The sequence below is a fragment of the Sciurus carolinensis genome, chromosome 1 (assembly GCF_902686445.1).
Source record: "Sciurus carolinensis chromosome 1, mSciCar1.2, whole genome shotgun sequence".
NCBI lineage: Eukaryota > Metazoa > Chordata > Mammalia > Rodentia > Sciuridae > Sciurus > Sciurus carolinensis.
Window position 1 is genome coordinate 76,215,061 of NC_062213.1, and position 24,358 is coordinate 76,239,418.

The 24,358-nt window shown below is 41.7% G+C and overlaps 1 protein-coding gene across 3 annotated transcripts in view; it reads right to left on the bottom strand.

Moving 5' to 3' along the window:
* Positions 1 to 801: 801 nt before the first annotated feature.
* The window catches only part of Fam110b (family with sequence similarity 110 member B), a 144,496-nt gene continuing 120,939 nt past the window's right edge, over positions 802 to 24,358 (bottom strand). For all 3 annotated transcript variants that reach the window (XM_047529257.1, XM_047529249.1, XM_047529265.1), the window contains one exon: positions 802 to 3,691. In XM_047529257.1, coding sequence (XP_047385213.1) covers positions 2,261 to 3,364 — 1,104 coding nt within the window. In that variant the 5' untranslated portion in view covers positions 3,365 to 3,691 and the 3' untranslated portion in view covers positions 802 to 2,260. The remainder of the gene's footprint in view (positions 3,692 to 24,358) is intronic.

A 24,358-nucleotide genomic window follows, 5' to 3' on the forward strand; every position in this document is an offset into this window, starting at 1 on the left:
ATGTTTCTTCTGGAAAGAGAATCAGGAAGAATACAGAACCAGTACAAAGGGTCAAGAAACCAAATTTGCTTTTCAGAAGGAATAACTTATCAATAGTAATTGGGAATACTTATCATTTGTTTCTGAAAATTAATTTTAAATTATGTTTCCTTTTATATTTAAATATTGTGTGGAACCTTGGAAGAAACATTTATCTTCAAATTCCTTGATCCAATAAATACTCACTGAATACCTGAAGTTCAAATAATGATAGATAGGGCACATCCAATAAAAGGAGTAATAATTTTCTTAAAATAAATGTTGAGAATCTGAGTTCCTTGAGGTAGAGACTGATATTGGCCATGGCAGGCTAGTGCCTACCATAATGCCTGACAAGGAAGTCACTCAAGAAGTGACATATTAGAAGGGGAATGAGTAGAGAAATGCATGGACCTGTGTAGTGTAGTGGTCCTGATGTTGGGTTGGTACAAATGAAAACAGGGTTAGCCATTTTAAAGGTATGCTTTCACAGTAAGAACTCATGAATATTTACAACTGAAGAGTCTTGTGGAAGATGTGAAAATCCTGATGTTTAATGAAAAGACAAAAATAAAAGAAGTGTGAATTAGAAAAAGGCAGCAGCATAATTCAGGGACCTTGATTTAACTATTTTTGCAAAAGCATGCTGCTACACCTACAATTAAGGGTGCTGCTGTTCAGAATAACTGAGATATGGTGAAAACAACTTAATGAAATGTTTAAGACTCTCCAAAATGCCCTTCTGGCCCAGTCATTCATGGAGGAAGAAAAACAAAGGACAAAGAAACGACCACCATTAGTGCCTGCACCAGAGAGCTATTTATTAGTGGAACTTTTTTTTTTCTTTTTCTTAAAGATTTCATAACAAGTGAAGTATGTACAAAGTCTTACAGCATTTACACCAGAAAGTTTCCCATTAGATGATGAAGTCTAGGGTGCTGCTGCTGAGAACTTCTGAGCATGACCAGAGCAATGATAGACCACCGCATGGTTACCTCTCTGCTACCACACCACATCGTCAGCTGGCTGGCAGCTAACTAAACCACCTGGAGGACAGGTTATTAGGGGAAAAGGGGACAAGGTGAGGCAGCGCTAGAGAACACAGGATGGAAAAGTTACAGAGTATTGTGTTTCTACAGTTTCCTAGAACTGTAACAAGGATCCACAGCCTGGGAGAATAACATAAGCAAGACAACAGAATCACATTGCTCAGATATGGTTCAGTCACCAAATGTATTCACTGTTGATGGGAGGTTCTATACTGATATGGCTGGTATTTCCGTTTTTGTTCATGTCTTCAGATAGCTCAACCTGCACACGATTCTCTCCTCTCCCCCAAGTAAAACAGCAACAAAGGGAGGAAGAGAAACAGCATGGAATTAGTAGTTCTTAACCAAAATCAAAACAACAATAAAAACCCAAAACATAAAACAATTTTTTAATAAGGGCATTCAGCTTTAGGGTTGGTCATATCTGTTGAAAGATCAGTCCTAGAAATTTCTGAATTATTCCAATCTAAACAACATCAACAAAACCCCCAAATCTCCAAACTCCTAGATTTAACCATCCTTGGTCATATCTGATTGTCTTCCTTGGGGTCAGTATTACACAGAACCAGCAACATGTACACACTGACTCGGACACACAAAGTAGCACTGCTGACCTACTGACTTCTCCACTAAGTGGCAAGCGAAGTTTCAACATGTAAATGACTCACAGCAGGCTTACCACTTTATTCCACAGAAAATCCAGCCTGGTCCTATTTTCAGTCAGTCACTATCTGTTTGGTAGCAAAACTCATTGATTTGCTCACTGTTATGGTCTCACATGTAGGCAAAGTGGCTTTTTATTTCAAAAACATTCTGCTCTCAACTTAAAAGCCCGTTGATAAAACTTTTAATTAAGACACAATAGCGCGGGATATAAAAACACAAGAACCACATAAATATTGAAGAAATCGTATACCATTTTTTTGTGTGTAAACAGTTTTGCTTAAGAGCAAAGCCCTAAGTAGAATCTGGCCTGAAACTTTTGGCAGATGAGTGTCCAGCCAGGCTCTGCAGCGATGGTGAGGAGGAAGCCAGGCCAGTCGCCATGTTGACAGGCATGCAACTTGAAAACATTGCACAACAAGCAACACAAAGAGTGGAGAAGCTCACAACACTTCAAGGAGACCTCACGACCTTCACGACTGCGTATGCACAGACAAACCCGCCCCTCCCTCCTTTTCACACAGTGTCTCTTACACGTGGGACACCTTCTGTGACTCTCTAGCTTGTTTGATGCTATATAACCACTTGATGATCCTAGCATTTCTTTCGATGGCAGAAATGCCATATGGCACCCGGTCATTGGCACTGTCATCGTTTCTAAGGTCACTGTTACTGTCCTGAGACTGTTCACAGTCTGAGCTTATCATGCTTGCACTGCGGAAGTTGAGGGATATGATGTCAGAATTAGCCCTTGCAAAGTTTTCCATGCCGAGGTTTTCCAGCTCTTCGGGGTCCAGTCCACAGTAGTTGAAGAACCTTTCCACATCTGCGTCCACTCGGAAATATCTGTCACTCAAGTCTGACTTAGACCGCTGGAGGGAGGGTCTTCGGCTCACGCCACAAGCTGGTTCCACTGGGTCTGCTTCGGGTGACTTCATGGCGGCGACCTTGGGCTTGGGAGGCAGAGGAGGGGCAGAGCTACTGCAGGGGATTGCTTTGAGGGGCTTCACGCTGGTCACCTTGCGGATGTCCGAGGAGCTGTGCGAGACATGGAGGAAGGACTCTGCCGACTGTTCCAGCAGCCTCCTGCTCACGTGAGAACCGCTTTCTTGCGGGCTGCCGCGGCCTGGCGTGGGGTAGACCTTCAGGGATTCTGCGAAGGAATGCCGGTGCAGGTCGGTGGCATCAGACCTGTGCGGCGGCCAGTTTCGGGAGCTGTGCTTGTGGCCGGAGCCCGAGCTGGAGCCCTCGGAGCTGTTGATGATATTTTTCAGGATCTCAAGCTTGAGGTTCTCGCGCTGCACCCCGCTCTCAGTTTTGGCATGATTGCCGAACACCTTGAGAGTGGGGCTGCCCAGCGCGCGCTTGGCGGCGGGGCACACGGGGGGCTTGGCCAGCACTGCAGGCTTCACGGGCTCCTGCTTGGCATTGATCACCTCCTGGCTCTTGACATACTTGGCCTTGTCGGCTTCCAATCTCTCCACTGCGCTCAGTCTCTTGGGGTTGGGCTCGGCCTGCCTGCGGAAGTAGTCTGGCCCTTTGTTCAGGATGCGCAGGGGCACCGCCGACGTGAAGGTGCCGGCGGGGCTGACCGGCTTCACCATGCTACCTGTCTGTAGAGTCTCCGTGGGCATGGTGGGCGGTCTTTCCCCGGCAGCCGTGGTGGATTCTCTTCTGGGCGCCTCCGGCCGGCCTGAATAGACACATGTACATGAAGCACAAAGGGCAGCAGAGGGATCCTGGAATCAGTGTCAGCAGCAGCAGCAGAAACAGCAGCGCCTCATCTCACAGCTCATTAACTGCCAATGTGGCTTTAATGCACTTTTCTCCCCTTCCAGGAGGCCCCTACACAAAAAGGCCACAAGCCACAAGTTCCTTTTAATCGGCGTCGCTGCCTCCTTTCTTCTCCCTGAAGGCTGTGGGAGTCTCCTCCAGGTCTTTGTGCTCAACTGCAGGCAGAGCTGAAACACAAAACAACCAACCGCGGGTTAGGAGGGGCGGGTGACATCACGGCTCTAGCAACAGAGGAACCCCGCAGCGCCTCCGCCCCCGCCGGCCCGCCAGCCGGAGGGTAGCTGTAGCCTGCGCGGGAGGCAATTCCCGGTTAACCACACCAGGCGGAAGAAATGGACAGCATCCGAGTCTGCGCCGATGCGTGCGGCCGCCAGATGCGGGGGGTTTGCAAGAAAGAAAAAGGGGCTGAGGTTTCCCACGCGCGAACTCTTCCAGCTGCCTCCCCATTGGTGAGAACCGCCTCCTGAACACGCCCGGTTGGCATTACTTAGAGTGAAACCCAGGAAATACTAGTGAATGGAGAAGGGAGGGTTCAGCCAAGCGGGGTTCTGTTCCCCAGCTCATTAAATGCTGTTGGCTTCCCAAGAATTCCTTATCTGCTTTAGGTTGCAACGTGGGTGATTTATAACATATCTCTTTTGCAATGAAGCAAAACTTGTGATTAAATCTGTCAGTAACACTTGAAACAATCACTTCTTTAACTCTTCAGAAACGGAAACGATGGGAGAGAAACAGAATTGACAAGAAATACAAAAAGATTACGAATAAGGCAACCTGTGACAGTCACCTTACTTTTGACAACCAATACATCTGAAAACCATTTTCCTGAAATCAAGAATGTGTCTGAAGTTAATTTCGTTAAACCCAAGCTTAATTTTTAGTATTAAAAAAATTAGAGAATGATTATAAATGCTCCATAATTTTTCACACTTAAAAATTTCTTTGTGGCACATGTATTCCCAAATCCCCTAGGGTAAATGGAATAAAACCTTAAAATTGTCAATAATTCCTAATTAGTGTAGTTTAAATTATAGAAAATTTGTGTAAGGCTTTAAGCATTTATAGGGCTTTTTCACAGGCTTTTTGAAAAACTTGATTACCAAAACCAAAAATGAAAATCAAACGAGAACAAAAAACTACATTTTGAGACTTTTCTATGCCCCTGATAGGATTGTATGAGCTTTCTATTTCGCTTATACAATACAATGTAACATCTACTCCTGGGACAATTCTCATTTCCTGTTGCTGCAGGAATAGACCATTCCCCAATCACTGGCATCCCAAAGCAATTGGTTAATGTGACGTTATCAGCATCTTTGGTTATAACTAGGAATATTAAGAAAGCAGTCTATTCAATTAATATGTCAAAGAATTAGTTTAAAAAACACATAAGGTGATATTACTCTAAAATTGCCTGCTTTCAGTAAGAACATGGAACTGAAGACAGGAACTTTATAATCTTCTGAAACTCTTCATCTCTAAATAGAATTTATCACATTTTATTGGAGACAATTTTAGTAATCTGCAAAGGGATTTGCTCTAATAAAAATATTTTCCTATGCAATATTTGAGAAACCCCAAGGCAATTCCTACATAATGATTTCCTTTAATTGTGCAATTCTATTTTGATACCTCAGTTTAATTTTAAAAAAACACCACCTCCCATGAAGATTAAATGAGACTGTTTCCCTGAATGCATATTTTGGATGAAAATGCCAGAGGAACCCCAATTCCTTTACAGACTTTGTGTCTGCTCATCTACCACCTGGGGTTCATGCCACTGGGAAGGTGATCCTGGGGCCCTCCTGGAGGTGAAAGCACAATGTTAACCCACTACCCCTGAACCGAGGGGACTGAGAGCCACAGCAGGCAGCAGAGTCAGGGCTGGGAGGCAACCCTGCTGATCACACCCAGGACACTTGGGAGAGGGCTGTCTCCAGGTGAGGCCATGCATCTCCTTGGCAGCCATGTCATGTTAGGACTCAGAAGATACCCTAGTGAAGGCCTCAGAAGTAACGGTCCCTCTGACTTTCTATGTTGTTTCTCTCTCACCCCTCATCTTTCCCCAAGGCAAATTATAGAAACTAGAATTCCCCTCCCAAGGCAGGTTATTGACCAGAACCCCAGAATCCCTTTTTCCTAAAGCAACTATAAAACCTCAAAATCTTACTCTAACTCTCCCTGTCTGAGTAACAGCTAGTCATAAGGAAATTATTTGATCTACCTGGTTTGATTATAGGTCTTAATATCCTCATTCCAGAAGGGGCCTGCCCTATATCTAGAAGGAAGGAATGCTACATAGAGAGATCAGGAAAAATCTGAACAGACAGACAGACCTTGCTGGTTTCCCCACTCAGTCTGTTACTATTACATCATACTCTTTTTGTCCTTTCACATTTCTTTGTGACTGCCTGTGCTTCACTTCATCTAACTTAAGCATTAAAAAAAAAAAAAAAAAAAAAATTCACTCTGGGTTCTTACTTCTTCAACCTGAAGGCTCCAGTGTTACATAAAATTATGATCAAATAAATTTGTTAGTTTTTTTCCTTTTGTTATGGGGGTGTCAGCCATGACCCTTATGTTGGGCAGGAGAGGGTTCAGCCCCTTTTCTGCCTCTATAGTACTGTAATCACTGATTACCTTTGGAGCTTTCAAAATGCCTTCAGTGGAGACAGTGTCAGAAGATTTAGGGGCAGAGTGAAGAAGGGCCAGAGATCAGAACCCATTAGTTTTGTGCCAAGGACCAAGCCAACGTCTAGCATATGCCAACACAATCCAGTGGGCTTGTATCCCTATTCCTGAGGCATGTTTTGGTTGGTTGAAATTATTACAGTTCTTTCTCATTCTAAAATCACATGGCCTTAAGCAGCTGAGATGAGGGAGTTATTTCCAATTTCAAAATGGCACACTGGAATAATGGTGAATGACTGGGCTCTTCTATGGTTTCTGCCTTTGCTATTCCTGTGGAAACACTTGAGTGATAACTTGTGGCTAAAAAGTAACATCCTCAGGCACTAAAGTTCTTGCCAGACTGTTCTTCTTACCATCATCTTTTCTAATTCCATCCTACTAGGATCACAGGCTCCTAATGTTACCATCACAGGCCTGTCTTTCCTGCATGCCTGTCTAACTGCTAAGGTGGGCTTCAGTACCCCTTGCAACACTAAATAAAAATCATTACTTTCAATTCACAATACCAGTCTATCTTCTAGAAGCATTCCTCCCAAGTCCCCTTGTCTTTCTCTCATATTACTTTCTTTATTCATGGGACTGATATCCCTGGGATGGCTCCCTCCATGTCCTCCCACAGCCACTAAGTTTAGGAAGCAATTACTAGACATAAAACTGGTATGAAAGGATTATGTTTGAAATAGCAATTATTTGTAACCACTTCACACTTCATTTCCTTTTTGTTCCCACTCCTCTTTTCTCTTCCTCTACCACTGTCAATATCCTTAATAATTTTTAACACTGCAATAGAAGAACAAAATGAAAACATCTTATTGGAAGATTCAAAAGTAAGAGAAAGAGCTGTCGAAACTTTTGGTGCTATCAGATAATAATAAGTATACACAAAGTTTTCTACTTTAAATGCCAACAAAAAACCAAATCTGCTTCAAAATAATAAAGGTAGATTAAGTTGCTCTTTCTCTTAACACCTTAATCCTTAGCTCTTGTCCTTTTACTCTTAATGGGAAAACAGTGCTGGCAGGACAGAGCTATATAAGCCTGGAAAAATACTGAGTCTTGCAGTACAGACTCTGTAGTACAGAAAGGACCTGATGTAGATCAGGTGTGTTAGAGAAGACCAGTTGATATGGATGTCCCAGTGAGTAACCTGGAGCTACATCTCAAGGTCACAAATGGGTATCCATGGACTCCATCAGTGAATGCCTTAGCACATGTAGTACATGAACTCTGATGTCTTGCACAGGCCGCCCCCACCCCATGTGGCTAAGTACTGATCGGAGCGGTTGAGTCAACTGCTGGGTCAGAGGGGCTTCATGTTGTTTCAGAGAAAGAAAATTTGATCTGGGCCTCATAAAATTCCACAAACAAACATAACTATATAGTCCTGTTTCCTTTTCTTCCCATGGTGCTAGAGACAGAACCCCAAGTCTTGTGCATGCCAAACAGACACTCTACCACTGAACTTCACCCCAATCCCTTATATGGCACTGTTTGATCCCTGTCTTCTGGTGCAGGAGACAGAACACAAGCCTCAGGGAGGGAGAAACTTCTGCTCACACACCATGCTGGTTACATTCTAACTCAGTGAACAATATCCATTTGGAAATAGCACTGAAGGATGAAAAGGATTGGGGGAAGAAACTTGGTGGAGCAGAGGTACACAGTGACCTGCTGCATCAGGGCGGATGAAAGCAATCTGGTCTGGGGATGATGGTGGGGTTGGAGAGCATCATATCATGTGTGATGGAGTCCTGGTTTTGGTGGCAGAATTTATGCCAATTAGAGTCAGCCTGGGACAGAGGACACAGGATGAGGAGGAGATATGGTATCTCTCACTACTCCCTCCAGTGGTACTTCTTAAACTTCAACATGCCTGGTCCAGGGATCTGAGAATGTAAAGTCTGATTCAATAGATTTGGGTGAAACCCTAAATTTTGCATGTTTCACCAGGTCCCCAAAGACACTGTTGTCTCTGAGTAGCAAGGGACAAGGGGAGGAAGACCATGCCTGGACTGGCTAACACCCCATTAGAACTGAAATGCCTCTAGCACAGAGGGAATGGGCAAAGGTTTCTTGTCTCTTGTGAGAGCAAGGAGTCTATTTACCATGATAGCTATCTGAAGTTTTTTACACCAAAGTGGCCTGAATTCTTCTAATTTCCAATTTGCTCAGTATTTACAGGGGCAGTTAGGTAAAGGACCCTCAGCTGATGTGAAACACTGGGGAACATTTGCGACCTGGGAGGTGTGTAGGGACAGAAAATGATTCTCCAAGCACATTATTTGAAAAATGTTAAAGCCGATGATCCTGTAATCCAGGCAGTGCCTGTAATCCTTGATGCCTGTAAAGTCAGGCAGATGATGGGAACTCGAGTGCCTGGCATGAGTAAAGGGGACCCCAGCTAAGGGCTGTCATGGGAACATGGCTTACTGTTGCTCGGAAGCAAAGCCAGAGTTGCTGAATAAACTCTCCTGGTTTTAAAATTCAGTACTGAAAAACACTGTGGGCCAAAACTGGTCTGCTGTTTTGTTACTTCTCCTTTATCTGCTGCTTCTGGTAAATGAAAAGAAAATTAGTTTCTAAGTTTTAAGTAGGAAAGAAAGCCAGTGAAGTTAGAGCAAGGACCGTGGGAAATGAGCACAACCCACGGAGGTTTCTAAGTAGGTGAAAATGGGTCACTTCTCCTGTGTGTTATGGCAGAGGAAAGGGGGTGATATTGCTTTAAAGAGCAAGCCTGACTAATTCAACTCTAAGTCACCTCACATTGTAGTATCTTGATTTCCTTATCAACAAAAACAAATGCCTTGAAATCTGGTGAATTGGAATGTTTTGGGGGTACATGGCAAAGGAAGCAATTTACCTTTGACGTTAACAAGAGTCTAGAAGAACCGGGTCCTTTAGTTTCCCACATATTGGATCACAAAAGCTTTATAATTTTATAAAAGTTTATTTTATAAATATGGCCTCTGGAAAGAATATCTATCTCTATATATTGTCTTTTTGGTCATAGTATATATGATTACATTTTGTACTTTGGCTCTCCAGGATTCTTTTCCCCAATTATTTTTATGACTTTCCCCATATTTTTTACTGTTACGCTGCAGTTGAATATAATGGTGGGATCTATTTGTACATGCATACATCCTAACAATATAATTTGGCCAGTATCATTTATCTTTACAACTTTAGGCATAAGATTCTAATTTGACGAGGACTCACTCCCCACACCTACATTCTTAGCTTTTCTCATTTAAGAACAGAGTCAGATCAGTTTCCACGACAGTGTGATCTTTTGAGTTTGTCAATATAAGAGAAATACACTCAAAATGTAAGACTACTTCCTGAATATGGGCTGTGCTCAATCAATCACATAGAAATTATGAACTGAGCAACTATGTGTACAGTACTCAAAGAAGCAGAAAATTTACAATTTAGGAAAATATGGAAAATACATCTGATGAATATTAATTGAATAATGAAGATAATAAATGTGATGGGATTATTGCAAAGGACTTGAAGATGAAGGAGCAGTGAGAAGGGGACAAACTCTAATGAAGGCACAGGAGGCCAGGGCATTGGTCATCAGGGCAGCCCATAACTGAGTTCATGGTATATTAAAAAAAAGTTAAAGGCCCTATAGCCAGTACAAGTGCTGGGGAACAGGAGGAAGAGGATGGTTGTGGGGAGAGAGGGTCAGGGGGACTTGAATTTTATGCAGCATAATGGGAGGCATTAAAAGCTAAGTATTAGAGATAGGTAAGATAGAGATATTAGAGATACAGTCACATTTGTATTTTTTAAAAATGCCCAACAAGTGTGGGGACAGGATGAGAGGGCAGCAAGTATGACTATAGAAGGTGGAAGTCAAAGCTGTTCCACAGGAGGGAGGTAGCCACTGGGTTCTGAGAGTCCCCCAGCATGGTACTGCCCATAGTTTTGAATCCTGACTCTACCTACTAATGGATGAGTAGCCTTGGGCAAGTTACTTCTCCTTCCTGTGCCTCAGGCTCCCCATCTGGAAAATAGAAAGAATAAAGTGCTACTCAGCTCTCCTTATCTGTCACTCCAAATCTGAAGATGCAACCACGTGTAAATGGAAAATATTTGAAAAAACAATTTTCAAAAATAAAATGTGAATTTGCTACATGCCAAGTTTCTCTTTCTGAAACTAAATGTAGAAGTGTGACCCCTGATGCAACCTCCTTCACTTTACACTTCCTTGGCCCCCCATGCCATTCATTCCTACACCATGCAGCGAGGGCCAGGATGGCTGTGTCTATCCTAAAATGTGCAAGCTTGTTTGTTGGTCAGTATTCCCTGCACAGTGCAGTATAACAACTATTCACACAGTATTTAATTATATATTACCATTACCCTAGAGATGATTTCAAGGATGCAGAAAGATGTGCAATGGTTTATGCAAATACTAGGTCATTTCATATAAAGGACTTGAACATCATGGATTTTGGTATCCTGGAGGCATCTGAGAACCAAAGCCCTGTGGATAACGGGAGATGACTGTACCTCCCTCTTCAGAGTTTTTAACAGGGTTAAATTACAGCATGCAAACACTTTTCATTCACATCAGTCCCATACAAAGATGGGATGAAGAGAAGATTATAAGTTGCTGAACTGGGAGACAGAATGTGAGGGTGAGGAGGTCTGTGTTGAGGATGGATGGTTCTGGGCTCCTGGTTTGACTTTTATAAAGCAGACTGTGGGAAGCACACATGGTACCCCCCGCCCCCCACAATTCTGTGTCCCATCCTCCTTTTTGCTCCAGGCATAAGCCAAGCAAAACTAGGGCAGCCCTCCAAGCCAGCTGCAGCCATTCACGCATTTGCCCTTCCCTCTGCCCAGGAGGCTTCTAACCAATAGTTCCATGAAATGTGTCCCCTTTAACATATATCATGAATAGTTAATAGTACTGTGCATATCACAAAAATTACATTTCAAGTGTATGCACAAAATAAGAATCATTTTTGTGGGTTAAAGGAAGTGATACCATTCCACTTGGAAGACACCGATTTGTCCATTTCAATTAATAAAATATGCTAGGCTTTTTGACATCTTCCCCTTTCCTTCCCTTTCTAGCCTGTAATCACCTTTATTAATCTATTTTATACTGTGACAAAAATGTGTAAAGAATGCAAAAATAAAGGAGAATAACAAAAAATAAAAATAGGGGAGTAAGAAGAGCACATCACAAAAAATGAATTTGCACACTATAAACTGTGCAGAAAAGAAATTAGAAGGTCAATTGTCTGGAAATGTCAAGTCAAAACTACCACCCTTTCAGGACCTGTACTTTTTCAATTACTGAATAATATGTTGCCTCCTTCTTATCTTCATTAGTGAGTCCCTTGCCATTGTAATTCTGATGGTTGAATCTTTTCTTTCTGACCTATGTGTTGCCATCAGTCATCAGTCATCACCTCCTAGCTATAAGTAAAATAAAATAATCTCATCAGCAACACAATCCCTTTGTATATTTTTTGAAACCATGGACTTTTCCTAATAACATTCTAACTTTTGATTACAGTATTCCAGTTAATTTTTTTTTGTTTATTATTTCAGTTGGCTAGAATAGATCTTCCAACGTTAATAAAACATTCCTCTTGCCTTAGGTTTCCATTATTTTGTTTTATTCAGATATTTTAATTTTCCACAAGATGGGAAAACCATCCCCCTACCTTATCAGCAACTCACTGGGTCTTGTTTCTTTTGACACACGTCCCAGAGGATGGGAAGCAGATGTTGGGATGAGTGTAGAGACAGGTGCCAGGGAAGCCAACTTTTTTTTACCTTCTAAAGTTTTATGCATGGACCAGGCAATGTCTACCCTGACTGCTCCCACACGGCATGCTGAGGCATAGTGGTACACAAGCACAAAATGTACACAGGTATTCTGATCATTGTGGGAAAATTACTTGGACATAATTCAGTGTGTATGGGTTGAGCATACCTAACATGGGACCTGGTACAGTTTGCTACCCACAAAGTTCTTGCATAATGTTGGGTGGGCAAAAGAAGAGCCTAGTTTCCTGAAACAGGGGCAACTCAGCCTTAGAACAGCATCAGGGCACTCTGAAGTTTTTGTGCTTAGTGCTGGGGTATATAATGGCAGAACCAGCCAGGGAGATGGACACAGATCTCTTGGTGTTCAGGAGTATGGAGACTAGCTTATTCCTGGAGTCTGAGAGGTCAATGGGCAGAGTCTGTCCTGGACTATCCAACCAACATGGGGGCAGCGGAAGCTGCACTTCCATGTGCACAAGGGGGAGGTGTTGCTGGGCCCTCTGGTATCAGTTGACTGGTGGCCTGAGTTATCATCATAGGAACTTCCCCAAAGGAAGCCAGCAGGGGGACGTCCACCTGAAGACCTGCATGAGGGGAAGGCTGTCAACATCCACCAGGTAGAGGAGAGGAACAGTTTCATCCAGGGAACCCAAAGGCTCCCAAAGAGAACCAGCCCTTAAATGCACCACACCCAGAGAACATCACACTCAGGAACAAGAACTGAGGACAGAAGTCTTGCCACTTTCTGCTTCACACTCTGCCCAAACCTTGCACATAACACCCACACAAGGCCTGCCTGTAAGAAGTTGGAAAGACACCTAATAATGAGTGGGAGAGGAGATGGAGAGAGGGAAGAGGGAAAAACAAGGTTGACTAAGTCCCCTCCTTCACAGAGGTTTGCAAAGATGACTCAGGATGTGCAGGAGAGGGAGAAGCTAATTTAACTTGGATGTGAGGTTGGGTTTTGATCCTCGACATGGGCAGGACTCTTCCATACCTGAAACTGATCTGAGGATTCTAAATTATTTAAGAACTGCAAAGGCTAGGAGTCCTTCCTGACATGTTATCCAGGGACAGAAAGAAGAATTCTTAGGCCATGGGGGAAAATACACCTTCTGCTTAATCCTGAATGAATCTAGACCAGGAAATAAAATGGGTCCACACAATAGCCTCCAGTTTTCTGTCTGCTGTCCTATAGACTTGGTGTTTGCATCTTGGCTTCTGAGGACTGCCCTGTGGCTGCAACCCCTGAGTTGCCTCCAGGGTCAACTGCACTGACTCCCTGGCTTGGTCACTTGCAGCTTTAAGACCCTGGGCAGGCTACTCAAAGCTCATGTACTTTAGTTTCTTTGTTTATGCAGCACTGATAATCATGATTCCTGTAGGTGGTACACCAGTTCTGTGAGAACACATGGCAAATGCTCAGTGTGGACCTCAGCATGGGGGTTGTTCAGTAAATGTGAGCTTTTATTAAGTGCTGTCCCCGGTGTCCACAACTTGGCACTGATAATCACCATCATTAGATTTCAAGCTTTACGATAACTGAATGATCTTTTGTCTTCAAATGATTCCATTACTCTAAAGTGATTGAGCCTGTGCTATTTCTGCCAAAGTGGATTGACTGCAGTTTCTGGCTAAAAGGTCACTCATGTGACCCCATTTTTATTTGAGTTCCAAAGAAAATATGTGGTTTCAAATTTCAAAGCAAATGGTTATGTGAGTGAAATGGGCTAGAGTAAACAATAAAGCCACTATTAAAAATGAAATCAAACCTCAAGTTGGTAGGAGAAAAACAGGAGGTCAGATCTCAATCCCTGATGGATTCTTTAGGTTAATATCATTCTTCAAGGTCATTTAGAAAACTTGTTCACATGCTTTGCTTTCATTTGTAAGTAAACCCATTATAAAAAATGTTAATGGGTTCTCTTGAAAGGTTTACTCCTACTTATGATGATTAAAATAAAATAGAAACAATCACAAAAAATCAAATTTCTGGGCCAACTTTCTTCCTTGGTCTACGGTAAAGAATGTGTTGTTACAAGGCCACCAACTTGTATCAATGTGGGGGAGCTCTGCCAGTAACCTGGGATTACAGAAATTGAAGCTGTGTGTAGCCACTGCCAAAAGTCATTTCAAAATATGATGGTGAAGATTACTACAAGTAATTAAAAAGCAGGGCTACTGGAATTCCTAATGAAAATCCAATAGGACCGCCTGTATTATTCAAACAAACACAAAATGATCTCACTGCCCCAGTTTTGTCCTCTCCTGCACAGAACTTCATGTAGCTCTATGTTCAGCTGTGACAATGTGCACAGCAAAGATCAAACTATGAATGTGGAGTTCATGAATGTGTCCTTTTCTACAGATGAGTTCACTCTATTTGCAAGATTTAGCTGGTTACCTTGGGTCTGAGGCTTGGCTGGTACCCCTGTTGGGTGGATCAGGAACAGCCACTAGCTGCAGCAATAACTTAATGATGAGAAACTCCAGGAGCAAGTCATGGAGATCCTAAGCACTGTGCTGGCAGTTCCCACTCCTTCTTTTACCCTCCTGCTTAAGAGGTGGTCTGATTCCCTTGCATAAAACAAGGTGAGTGCTGTTGCATGGCCCACAACCAGACTACAACCCAGGGCTACAAGGGGCCCACATCCAGTTCTTCCACCAACATTGAATTCAAATATCTGCACGTTGCGTATTACTGCTTTTTCCTATAACTGTGTAAACTTGTACCCTGAGGCAACTGCAGCACATACAATAAGAAAGATTACTGTGGCAATACAGATAGTCAGAATATTTATTTCTGAAAAAATTTTAATTTCTATTGAACAGCCTTTGGGCAAAGAATAACATTTACTCTGAAATACATATTAAAATATGTGCTATAATAAAATTGTGAAACATTTAAATGTGAAGGGAGAAAACGTGAAGTAACATTTGGGCAGGGCCGGGGGGAGAATGGACCACATCTGCTAAAAGTGTATTAGACATATTTCTGCAAAAATGGTCTTTAAAAATTATCTGTTAATAATGACCATCTCTTATTATGCACATATGGTATCCTACAACTGACCTAATGCCTTTCACATGCTTTAAAATTCAATCCCTTTAATACAGATGCTCTTCCTCTCGTAATGGGATTCTGTCCTGATAAACCTATCATGAATTGAAAATATCGTAAGTGGAAAATGCACTTAATCCACCTGACCTACTGAGCATCCTAGTTTAGCAACACACCACCTTTTAGAGTACAGGTTGTGTCCCATCATGATCACGTGGCTGACAGGAGCTTCAGCTTGATGTCACTGCCCAACATCACCAGATAAGATTGCACTGCATGTTGCTAGTCCAGGAAAAGATCAGAATTCCAAATTCAAAGTACTACTGAATGCACAGCACTTCTGAATACATACCACTTTTGTGCCTTCAAAAAGTAAAAGAACAATGACAATAACATATCCTAAGGTGAATCACTGGAAGTTGGGAACTAAACTATATTAATAAAACAGGGGCTAATAGTCTTGGGGAAATGGAGTTCTGAACACACTACAAGAGCTACTGTCTAAGCCCCAGTGTCAGGGAATGTATTTTAAAAATGCTATGTGTATAAGTCATATGGCTCAAGGACCCCCAACTAATTATATTTTAGTTCCGAAATGTACTTTTTTGGCCAGTCACCGTTTAGCACCAGCTTCTTGCAGAAAGTGAAGGGGAAAAATAATTCTATATACATTTGTTAAATCAAATAACCCTACCACTTGTTAATAGCTTTTAAATGCACAAGTAGAGGGTACAATATTATAAACTATGTTCCTTACATTTTGAATTTCCTTTCTTTTCACAGCTGACTGCAGATCTATCAGAGTTGGCAGAACTTAAAGGACAATAATTTAAGACTGTATAAAAAGCAGTATAGGAAAGGTAAGACTCTGGTTTCACTCTACTGTGTACAGTATTTGGAGAGCAGTAATCTCTAATTTTTGTTGTTATTTCTATGAAATCTTCAGCTGTGTACATAGTAGACACTCACTAAATATGTCCACAGAGTTGTACTAAAATGATGATTACTTGGTGGAATACCCAGTACACTCTTTTATGTTGTAAAGACCCAGTGATAAATGTCAGATAAAAAATTGGGGTAAGAGAGTTAAGAATGCCTATAAATTTGACATAATACTCAAAATATTCCAGTCCTTCTGGTTGGAGATCATGGTACAATTGCAGGCAAATATGTAGAAACTGTTTATTCACAACTTAACAAACACATTAGCACTACTCTGTGCTTAAAACACAAATAAGGTGCAAAGGAAAATTAATGCAAAGTAGAACTGTACAGCAAAACTAGTAGGTTCAACTAAAAAACACTGGATACATTTGATGTCATTTGCCAAAGAACACCTAGAATTATTCCCCATTTCTCCTGAAGAGCTCTTGGTATAGCAGTTATTGGAACAACTAGTTCTCAACCTCAAGTGTAATCGAAAAGACAAACAGTTTCAATTTTTTTTTTCATTTGTAAGGATTCAGACAGAACTGTGGAATAACAAATTTTCAAAATAAGATATGTGAGAAGATAGACACCTCTTTCCTGGTGGCCCATTATTTTAATCTCTTTAGCACTTAACACATATTATATAAAATTATTCAAGGCTTGAATGGTACAAGAAATGGCTTCACCACAATTTGCACTAGAAATATTATTCTGGGGTCCAAGTGACAAAAAGCTTATGAATGACTAAGTTCATTCCACCTTACTCAGGCCACTTTCAGTTCTGCATCTGAGTTGATTGGAAGAAAAGCAATAGGCAGCAGGCTGGCCTTTGGACTAGCTGTATCTGGAGGCAGGCATGGCCTTGGGAGGCAGGGAGAGCGCGGGAATATAAGGAACCATGACAGGTTCTGCGGCCACAGGTGTGCTCCCGTCCATCCTGCTCTCCTGGCTCCACATTCTGTTCCTTCCCTGCAAACCCCCTGCCCTCTTTGAGTCTTCCAAGGTGTAGAAAGTCACCAAAACCACTGGGAACATATTGCTTTGCATCCCGTCCCTCTTGCCAGCACTTCCCTCACTGTCCTTATGAATGAGCAAGCGGTACTCAACTCTCCTCCCCAACTAGGGACATGGCAGGGCAGCTGCCTGGCTCTTGCTGCCCCAACACAGCAGTATTGGTGGAGAGTTCAGAACCTGCTGGAGGGATTCTTCCCTGATGTATGTACATTCATGACATGTGTGCCTCCAGATAAATAAGGAAAAATATAGAAACCTCATTTAATATATTAGCAAGATGGTTTGGTTTCCTTCCTTCCTCCCTACTCCTGCTGCCAAAAGGAAAACAAATAAACAAACAAACAAAAATAAACCCTGCAAGTTCACTTAGGAGGCTCCCTCAGAATTATGATCATCTAAAACTCACATTGAAAGTAACCTGATATTAAAAAAAAAAAAAAAAAACTACAGATGTTGCTGGCATGACAAACCAATCCTTAACTGAATTTGAAAACACTGCCTTCAATATGCATTAAAGCAGAATGCACTCCTGTTACAATTCCTCGTACTACCACTTTAAAATGACACTATCTGCCTCTGTCTTGGTTAACGTTCAAGCTTCTCATTCCTGTTTACTAAAGAAAAGTGACTCTCTAAAAAAGATGGCTTTTAGAATAATTCCCGCTCCCTTCTTTAGTTTTGCTGCTATTGTTGAGAAGTGGGAGTTTTCTGTTGTGTTTTAACCAAAAACAAAACAAAGCAAAACAAAACAAAAAAAGGAATAATTTATAATTTTGCTTGTGGTAGTTTGCTGATGTGCAGTGCCTCATGGTGTCTCAAGCTTTTGATTCTGGGCATCTCGTATTTATCAGTCCTGCCCTCCATGTATTTGGTCAAATTTAACAGAAAGGGCAGCGGAGCTTGAAAGCTTTAAGTGGCGTGCCTGAAGTCACTGAACTGCAGGGGCTAGATGCCCACCTCAGGTTGGCATTATTCAAGCCTATGTCCTTACGCTCCTCTGGACAGTCATAGAAACCCCTGACTGCAAGGAGCAAAGGGGGCCCAACTTTGGACATCAATCAGCAGGGAAGGGAGGAGAGAATTCAGCCAGCTGGTACCCTTCTGACCCTCCCCAGCCCCTCTGATGTCAGGCGCCAGGCTGCTTTCACAACAACGCTTCCTCCCGCCATGGTAGAGAAAGTATGTGCACCCAGTGCAGAAAGAAGCTGGAGTCAGTGATTCTTCCTTTGCCAGAGGATAGATAACTAGTGAGGGGAGGCAGAGGCAGGGAGATGTCTTCAGAACTGGGCAAGCAGAGGTATCCATAATATCTAAAAATAGGCCCAATAATCTCATATGAGGAAGTGACAATAAAAGCTCTTCAGTGAGATTCTCCCATGGGGTTCTCAAACGTCGGAACACCCTGGATGGTAGAAAACAAACATTCTAATATTTTCCTATTTCTGAGCAAAAGAAAAATAATAATCCAGTCATGACCTGATTAGGTAAAATTGAACTATTTTTATCAAGCCTCAGCCCATCCCTGATCCACAGAGAACCACTCAATACAAAAGAGACACGTTCCCACAGTTCTGGCCTTGGAGGAACGTCCCTGGAAGCAACACATTTAACCAAGTTTATACAGGTTTGAGAAGGAGAAGGCAGGAAAACACCAGTAGTGAATCTGTTCACTCAGCAAGTATTTACTGAGCATCTTCTATATGCCAAGCAGGGAACAAAATGAATAATACATGGAGCTTACATGTTTGGCAATAAGCGACTCAATATACCAGCCAGCATGATAAGCATAGACACTGAGTAGAAAAGTTGAGCTAGGATTTGCTGAGGTAGAAATTACTGTTGACTTGCATAAGAAGAGTTTTGGTAAAGCAACTGATGTGAGGAGAGAATGGGAAGAAAAAGGAGCTGGTGGGTAATCACAGACACCTTGCTTCTCAAATCTGGGGATGAAGGGGTAGCTGGAGGTTGGAAAGCAGTCAAGAGGGGTTGTTTATTTCAGGAGGGTAGAAATGACACATATGTATGCACTGATGGGAACAATACAATGGAAAGAAAAATGCACATAATGTAAGACAGACTTCATTCATGCACTGAGCAGGGGACAAAACAGGAACTAAACATTTTAACACAGGAGGAGAACAATGGCTTACAGGTGTCAGAAGGTGGGATGGGATTTTTCATATTGCTCATCAGGGAAGACCTTCATAAATGAAAGTGGCTCCAAAGGAAAGTTAAGGAGAAGCTCTGCTGTGGGTTGAGGCATGTGCCTACCCTGACTCCTGGAAGTACCAAGGTGGGCACAGTGCAGAGAGCACGTGGCTGAGGTCAAAGGAAGAACAGAAAATCAGCGATGCTGCAGGGGGGATGTTCCGAGACACCAGTGAGGCAGTGGCTACCTTCCAGTGCAGATTATAAATTGTCACAGAGGTAAAACCTACTAGTTACTCTAGCAACTTTCCATTTGCTAGAGGTCTCCTCTGCCAAAAGCAAATCATCTGGTAAGTGATCATTTGACAGACTACAAGACAGAGGAAGAAAGTATCGCTTCTGCAAATTTAAGGTTGATCTCTAGAAAATAGGACTATATGATACCTAAGGAAGGGACTCAGTCATTTGATGAGGTGGCAATTCATGCCAGACACTGTGCCAGCGGGTGGAGACCCTGATGAGATTGGAACAGACGTTAATTCCCTGCCCTCCTGGCATACTTGGGCATTCACACACACACACACACTTCAGGGAACAGAGTGCACAATTTGGAGTAGAGGTAGTGAGATTCCATAGTTGGATCCTAAGGGAAAATGCAGACTATGCCCATAAGGAGGGGCTGGCCCAGGCTCATGCATGAGGGTCTGGGGTCAGACAATATGGGTTCCCATCCTGGCTCTACTGTTTACCACCAGGTGACCTTGAACAGTCACCTCTTTAAACTTTTAAGTTTCTAACCTGTACCATGGAATGATGCGAGGACTCATTTTAGTTCAGGGGGAAATGCAAGTTAAATGTTATTCTTTTCTTTATTTCCTTTTCTTTTCCTGGTATTGGAGATTGAAGTCAGAGGTCCTCTACCACTGAGCTACAATCCCCAGTCCTTTTTAAAAAGCCCCTGGTACAGTGTCTGCTTGTAGTGCCACCTAATCAGTCATTTGAAACAGGGTTTTCTAAGTTGTCCAGACTGACTTAGAACTTGTGCTCCTTCTGCCTCAGCCTCTGGAATCACTGGGATTACAGGTGTGGGCCACTGTGCCTGACTAGACATTGTTCTTTTCAGTGAACTGGAGAAAATACTATCAGATAAGCAATAAGACTTTGGAGGCCATTTGCTGATGAATAGAAAAATTTTTGAACAATTCAAAACTATACAAAATTGGAATAGTTTTATAAAAAAAAAAAGTGAGCTTTTTTATCTGAGAATAAAAGGTTCCTGTAGAGGAGTCAGGCTTGCTGTTTGTCCAAGAAATTTTAGATGGTATTCCTGTAATGGATGGGAAGATGTGGCAGAAGAATGTCAAGTTCCCTTCCAATAAATTCTAGGATTCTTTTCTTTCTCACTGCCTAAATTGAATTTAATATTTAAAACAGAAGAAAGGAATATGAACAGAGGAAACCATGAAGACAGAAGAACATTTTAAAAGATAAAATGAAATAAGAATTAAGCATAAAAAGAAAAATTGCAGCTGGGTGCCATGGTGCACACCTATAATCCCAGTGGCTTGGGAAGTGAAGGCAGGAGGATCCTGAGTTCAAAGCCAGCCTCAGCAACTCAGCAAGAACCTGTCTCTAAATAAAAATATAAGAAAGGGCTGGAGATGTGGCTCAGTGGTTAAGCACCCCAGGTCCAATCTCCGGTACACCCCTGCCCCGAAAAAAAGAAGAGGAAGGTCTAAAGGAAGTGGGTTGGATGGGAGAGAGAGGGGAAGGAAGGGTAAGCAAAAGGTTTTATCAGTTATCAAGAGAGACCCCTGGAGAGCTGTGTGCCTTTCCTTCCTCACTGTCCTCATGGACACAGATCTGTGACAGTATGGGCCTCATACATGCTTCATGGACCTGAATCTCATGCACTGGTACAGCATCTATCTATGTACAGAATGTATACAGCACTTCCAGGGGTACAAAGATTCCAAAACTACCTATGGGAGTTTACAGGCTGACCAAGGAAACCCTCAGGTAGGGGCCATTACTTGGACTAAAGGATGATCTTCAGGGGCCACAAAGTGGGTGGCTGATGCTTGGAGGTCAGAGGCAGTCAGCAAGAATTGGATGGTTCTATAATCAAGGATGCTAAAATGTCATGTTATATTTGTAACTAATGAATCAGCTTACTTTTGAGATCATGCTATCTCAAATTTGTTAGAAAATATTTAGCTAGCAACTGCAGGTTAGTTATCAAGTCATTGAATCCTACACCCAGACCTGGTACACTGAGTCAGGAGGCCACTGGCTCCAACTGAGATGCCGCAGGAGACCACTGGGCGCCATGCCTGCATCTCCAAGGGGAAGTTCTGGTTCATGTAATTTCCCTCCATTAGCTTAAAGGGGATCGAATTCTTCTGTGACATTCTTCTTTCTTTATTGACTAGCAGAGGGAAGGTATTGAATTTTTCTCTTCTGTACAATAGCTTTAAAGATAGATGGAGGCTTTTATACAATCATCCATTTTACTTACTAAGGCATTCTGCATCACTCCAAGTGTTATTTCTAGAATGCAAGGAGGCTGAGCCTTCCTGTATTTACAAGTATATCTAGAAAAAAACATTTAAATAAATGAAGTTAGTGTGCTTACAAAGAGTTGATTACTCCTTTTTATGAAGCCACAATTGACCATCAAAATGAAATTTATCCTAGGGAGACAATGGATAAAAGAATGTATAAACAAGTTATTGTCTATCTCAGAAAAGTTATTTCAGCAGTCCATTTCGTCTTTGGACAAAGAACCATTCAATATTCAACTTCTCATTTTTCAATGCCAGCTTTTTTCAAACATTATGATAAACAGCACAAAGTGACCTACTTCACCTGACACCTAAGAAAAGTGATGTGTCATTCCAAAATCTGCTTCTCTTACTTGCAGGGCAAAAGACAAATACATCTACAGTCATCCTTCTCTGACAGATGGGAAGGGCGTTCTTAATCAAAATACTTTTTTAAAAACATTATTCTTTTTTTCCTAAAAAGTATCTCTCAGATGTTCCCTTATTCACTGGACCAGTTAATATAATCTTTGGGATCAGCTTTCCAGCCAGAACTGGAATTTTATAACAGACAGGAAATATACAAAATGGTGCCTTGTGGGGCACTAGGGAACAAAATAATATATAGATTACAATGAATTTTCAAAAAGCAGTTTTTTCTTGGAGAGCATTTGGTGTGAAACCAAGGAAGATCTCAAGACCATCTAGCAGTCGGGTAGGGAGGCACGGAACCCTGGCAGCAGAGCAGAAGTTGGGCTCAGATTGGTTGGTCACATTTGAATCGGTTCCCATCTTCTAGCTCTGTGACCTTGAATAAGGAAATTCTCTATGTGCTTCTACTTTCCCATCTGTTATATGGAAAGAACAGTAGCATCCCTGTCATAACGTGACTGTGAAGGTTACAAGACACAGAGGCTGGAAGGGTTTAGAACAGAGCCCAGCATACTAAAGGTGTACTTGGAATTTTTATATCAGCATTTGTTTCTAATTGAAAGAATTGAAGGTATCTAGTATTGTGGGGAAAATATTCCCCTGGCCAATTCATCATCTGCAAAAACACAAGGAGGAATTAGGTTTGGTGGTGTGAGCCTGTAATACCAATGGCTTGGAAGGTTGAGGCAGGAGAACTGCCTAATTCAAATCTAGCCTCAGCAACTTAGTGAGGCTGTAAGCAACTTAATAAGACCCTGTTTCTAAATAAAATACAAAATAGGTCTGGGGATGCGGCTCAGTGGTTGAGTGCCCCTGAGTTCAATCCCTAGTACCCCTGCCAAAAAAAGATGATTGTAAAACATAAAACTACAGATTTTTAGGATATAATAGGAAATTTTTCAGGACCCTGGGTTTGATGAAGGATTCCCCTCCCTCTGCCTGCCTGCCTACCCTCCTTCCTTCCTTCCCTGGTTATTGAACTGAGGGGAGGAGTGTTTCCACTGAGTCAAATGTCCAGCACTTTTTATTTTTATTTTGAGACATAGTCTCACCAAGTTGCTTAGGGTCTTGATAAGGCTGAGGCTGCCTTTGAACCTGCAATCTTCCTGCCTCAGCCCCCATGCCGCTGGGGTTATAGGTATGCATCATCGTGCCTGGCTTGATGAAGCATTTGTAGGACACTGAAAGTGTGGTCCATAGAAGAAAAAAAAATGATAAATTTGCCACTGGGGCGCAAACAATTGCCTCACAATTAGAAAGATGGAACTATATTTCCCAAAATGCTCCAAAATTCTAAAATGAAACCTTTTGTTGGAAAAAGTAATTATCCCTTATTATGGTTCAGGATATGGCATAGATTGAAATATCTTACTTAAATAGTGCTGAATGCAAAGGCACAATTATATGAAATTACTCATGCCTATGAGGATAAAAAGATGAAAATATATGAGACAATGAAATTAGAAAGAAAAGAAATTTAATACATTGGCAGTATTCTTTCAAATAACTTCTCAGTAATATTTTATAATAATTCCATATAATCCCAATAGAATAATTACAGATTTCTGTGATTTCTTATTTCAAGTTGAAGTGCATTATTTAAAAGTTGTGTTTGATAAGAAATTTTTAAAAGTCAGCATCAAAGAAATAACTTTGGGCAGACTTCTTAGTAGGCTTCTTTATCTGCCAAACTTAAAAGGAATGAAGAGCTTTTTCTTTTTAAATTCCTCAGTATTTTTGTAATATATTTAGAAGAACAAAAGTCAGCAATACCATATTTGACATTTCCTAAATCTCCTTCATTAATTCTGTATTTTAAATATCTATTTTAATACAGATGTTCATAAGGTAATTGGTAACATTTCAAAACAATACGTACACTGGAAATTTAAGTTCTATTTAAACATGGAAGTCTGCTGTTTCTTTGGTTAAAAATAACAAAAGAAAATTTGCTATTTCTTATCCTATAACAAATCTCAAAAAGGCACCAGGTAAGTTTAGGATGCATCTTTACCTTCCACCTCCCTTCTCACACACTGCTCAGGTTTGGGGTATATAAGAACTGTAAACAAAGATAATGAAAATGCCCAATGAGAAGAGCTATGCATTCAGGGTAACATGGAATCCCTAGCCCTATCCATCACTGGCCTGTTAAACCTGTTCACCTTTGAGACTGAAGCATTACTGGTAGACGGTAGAGCCCAAGAATGGAGCCT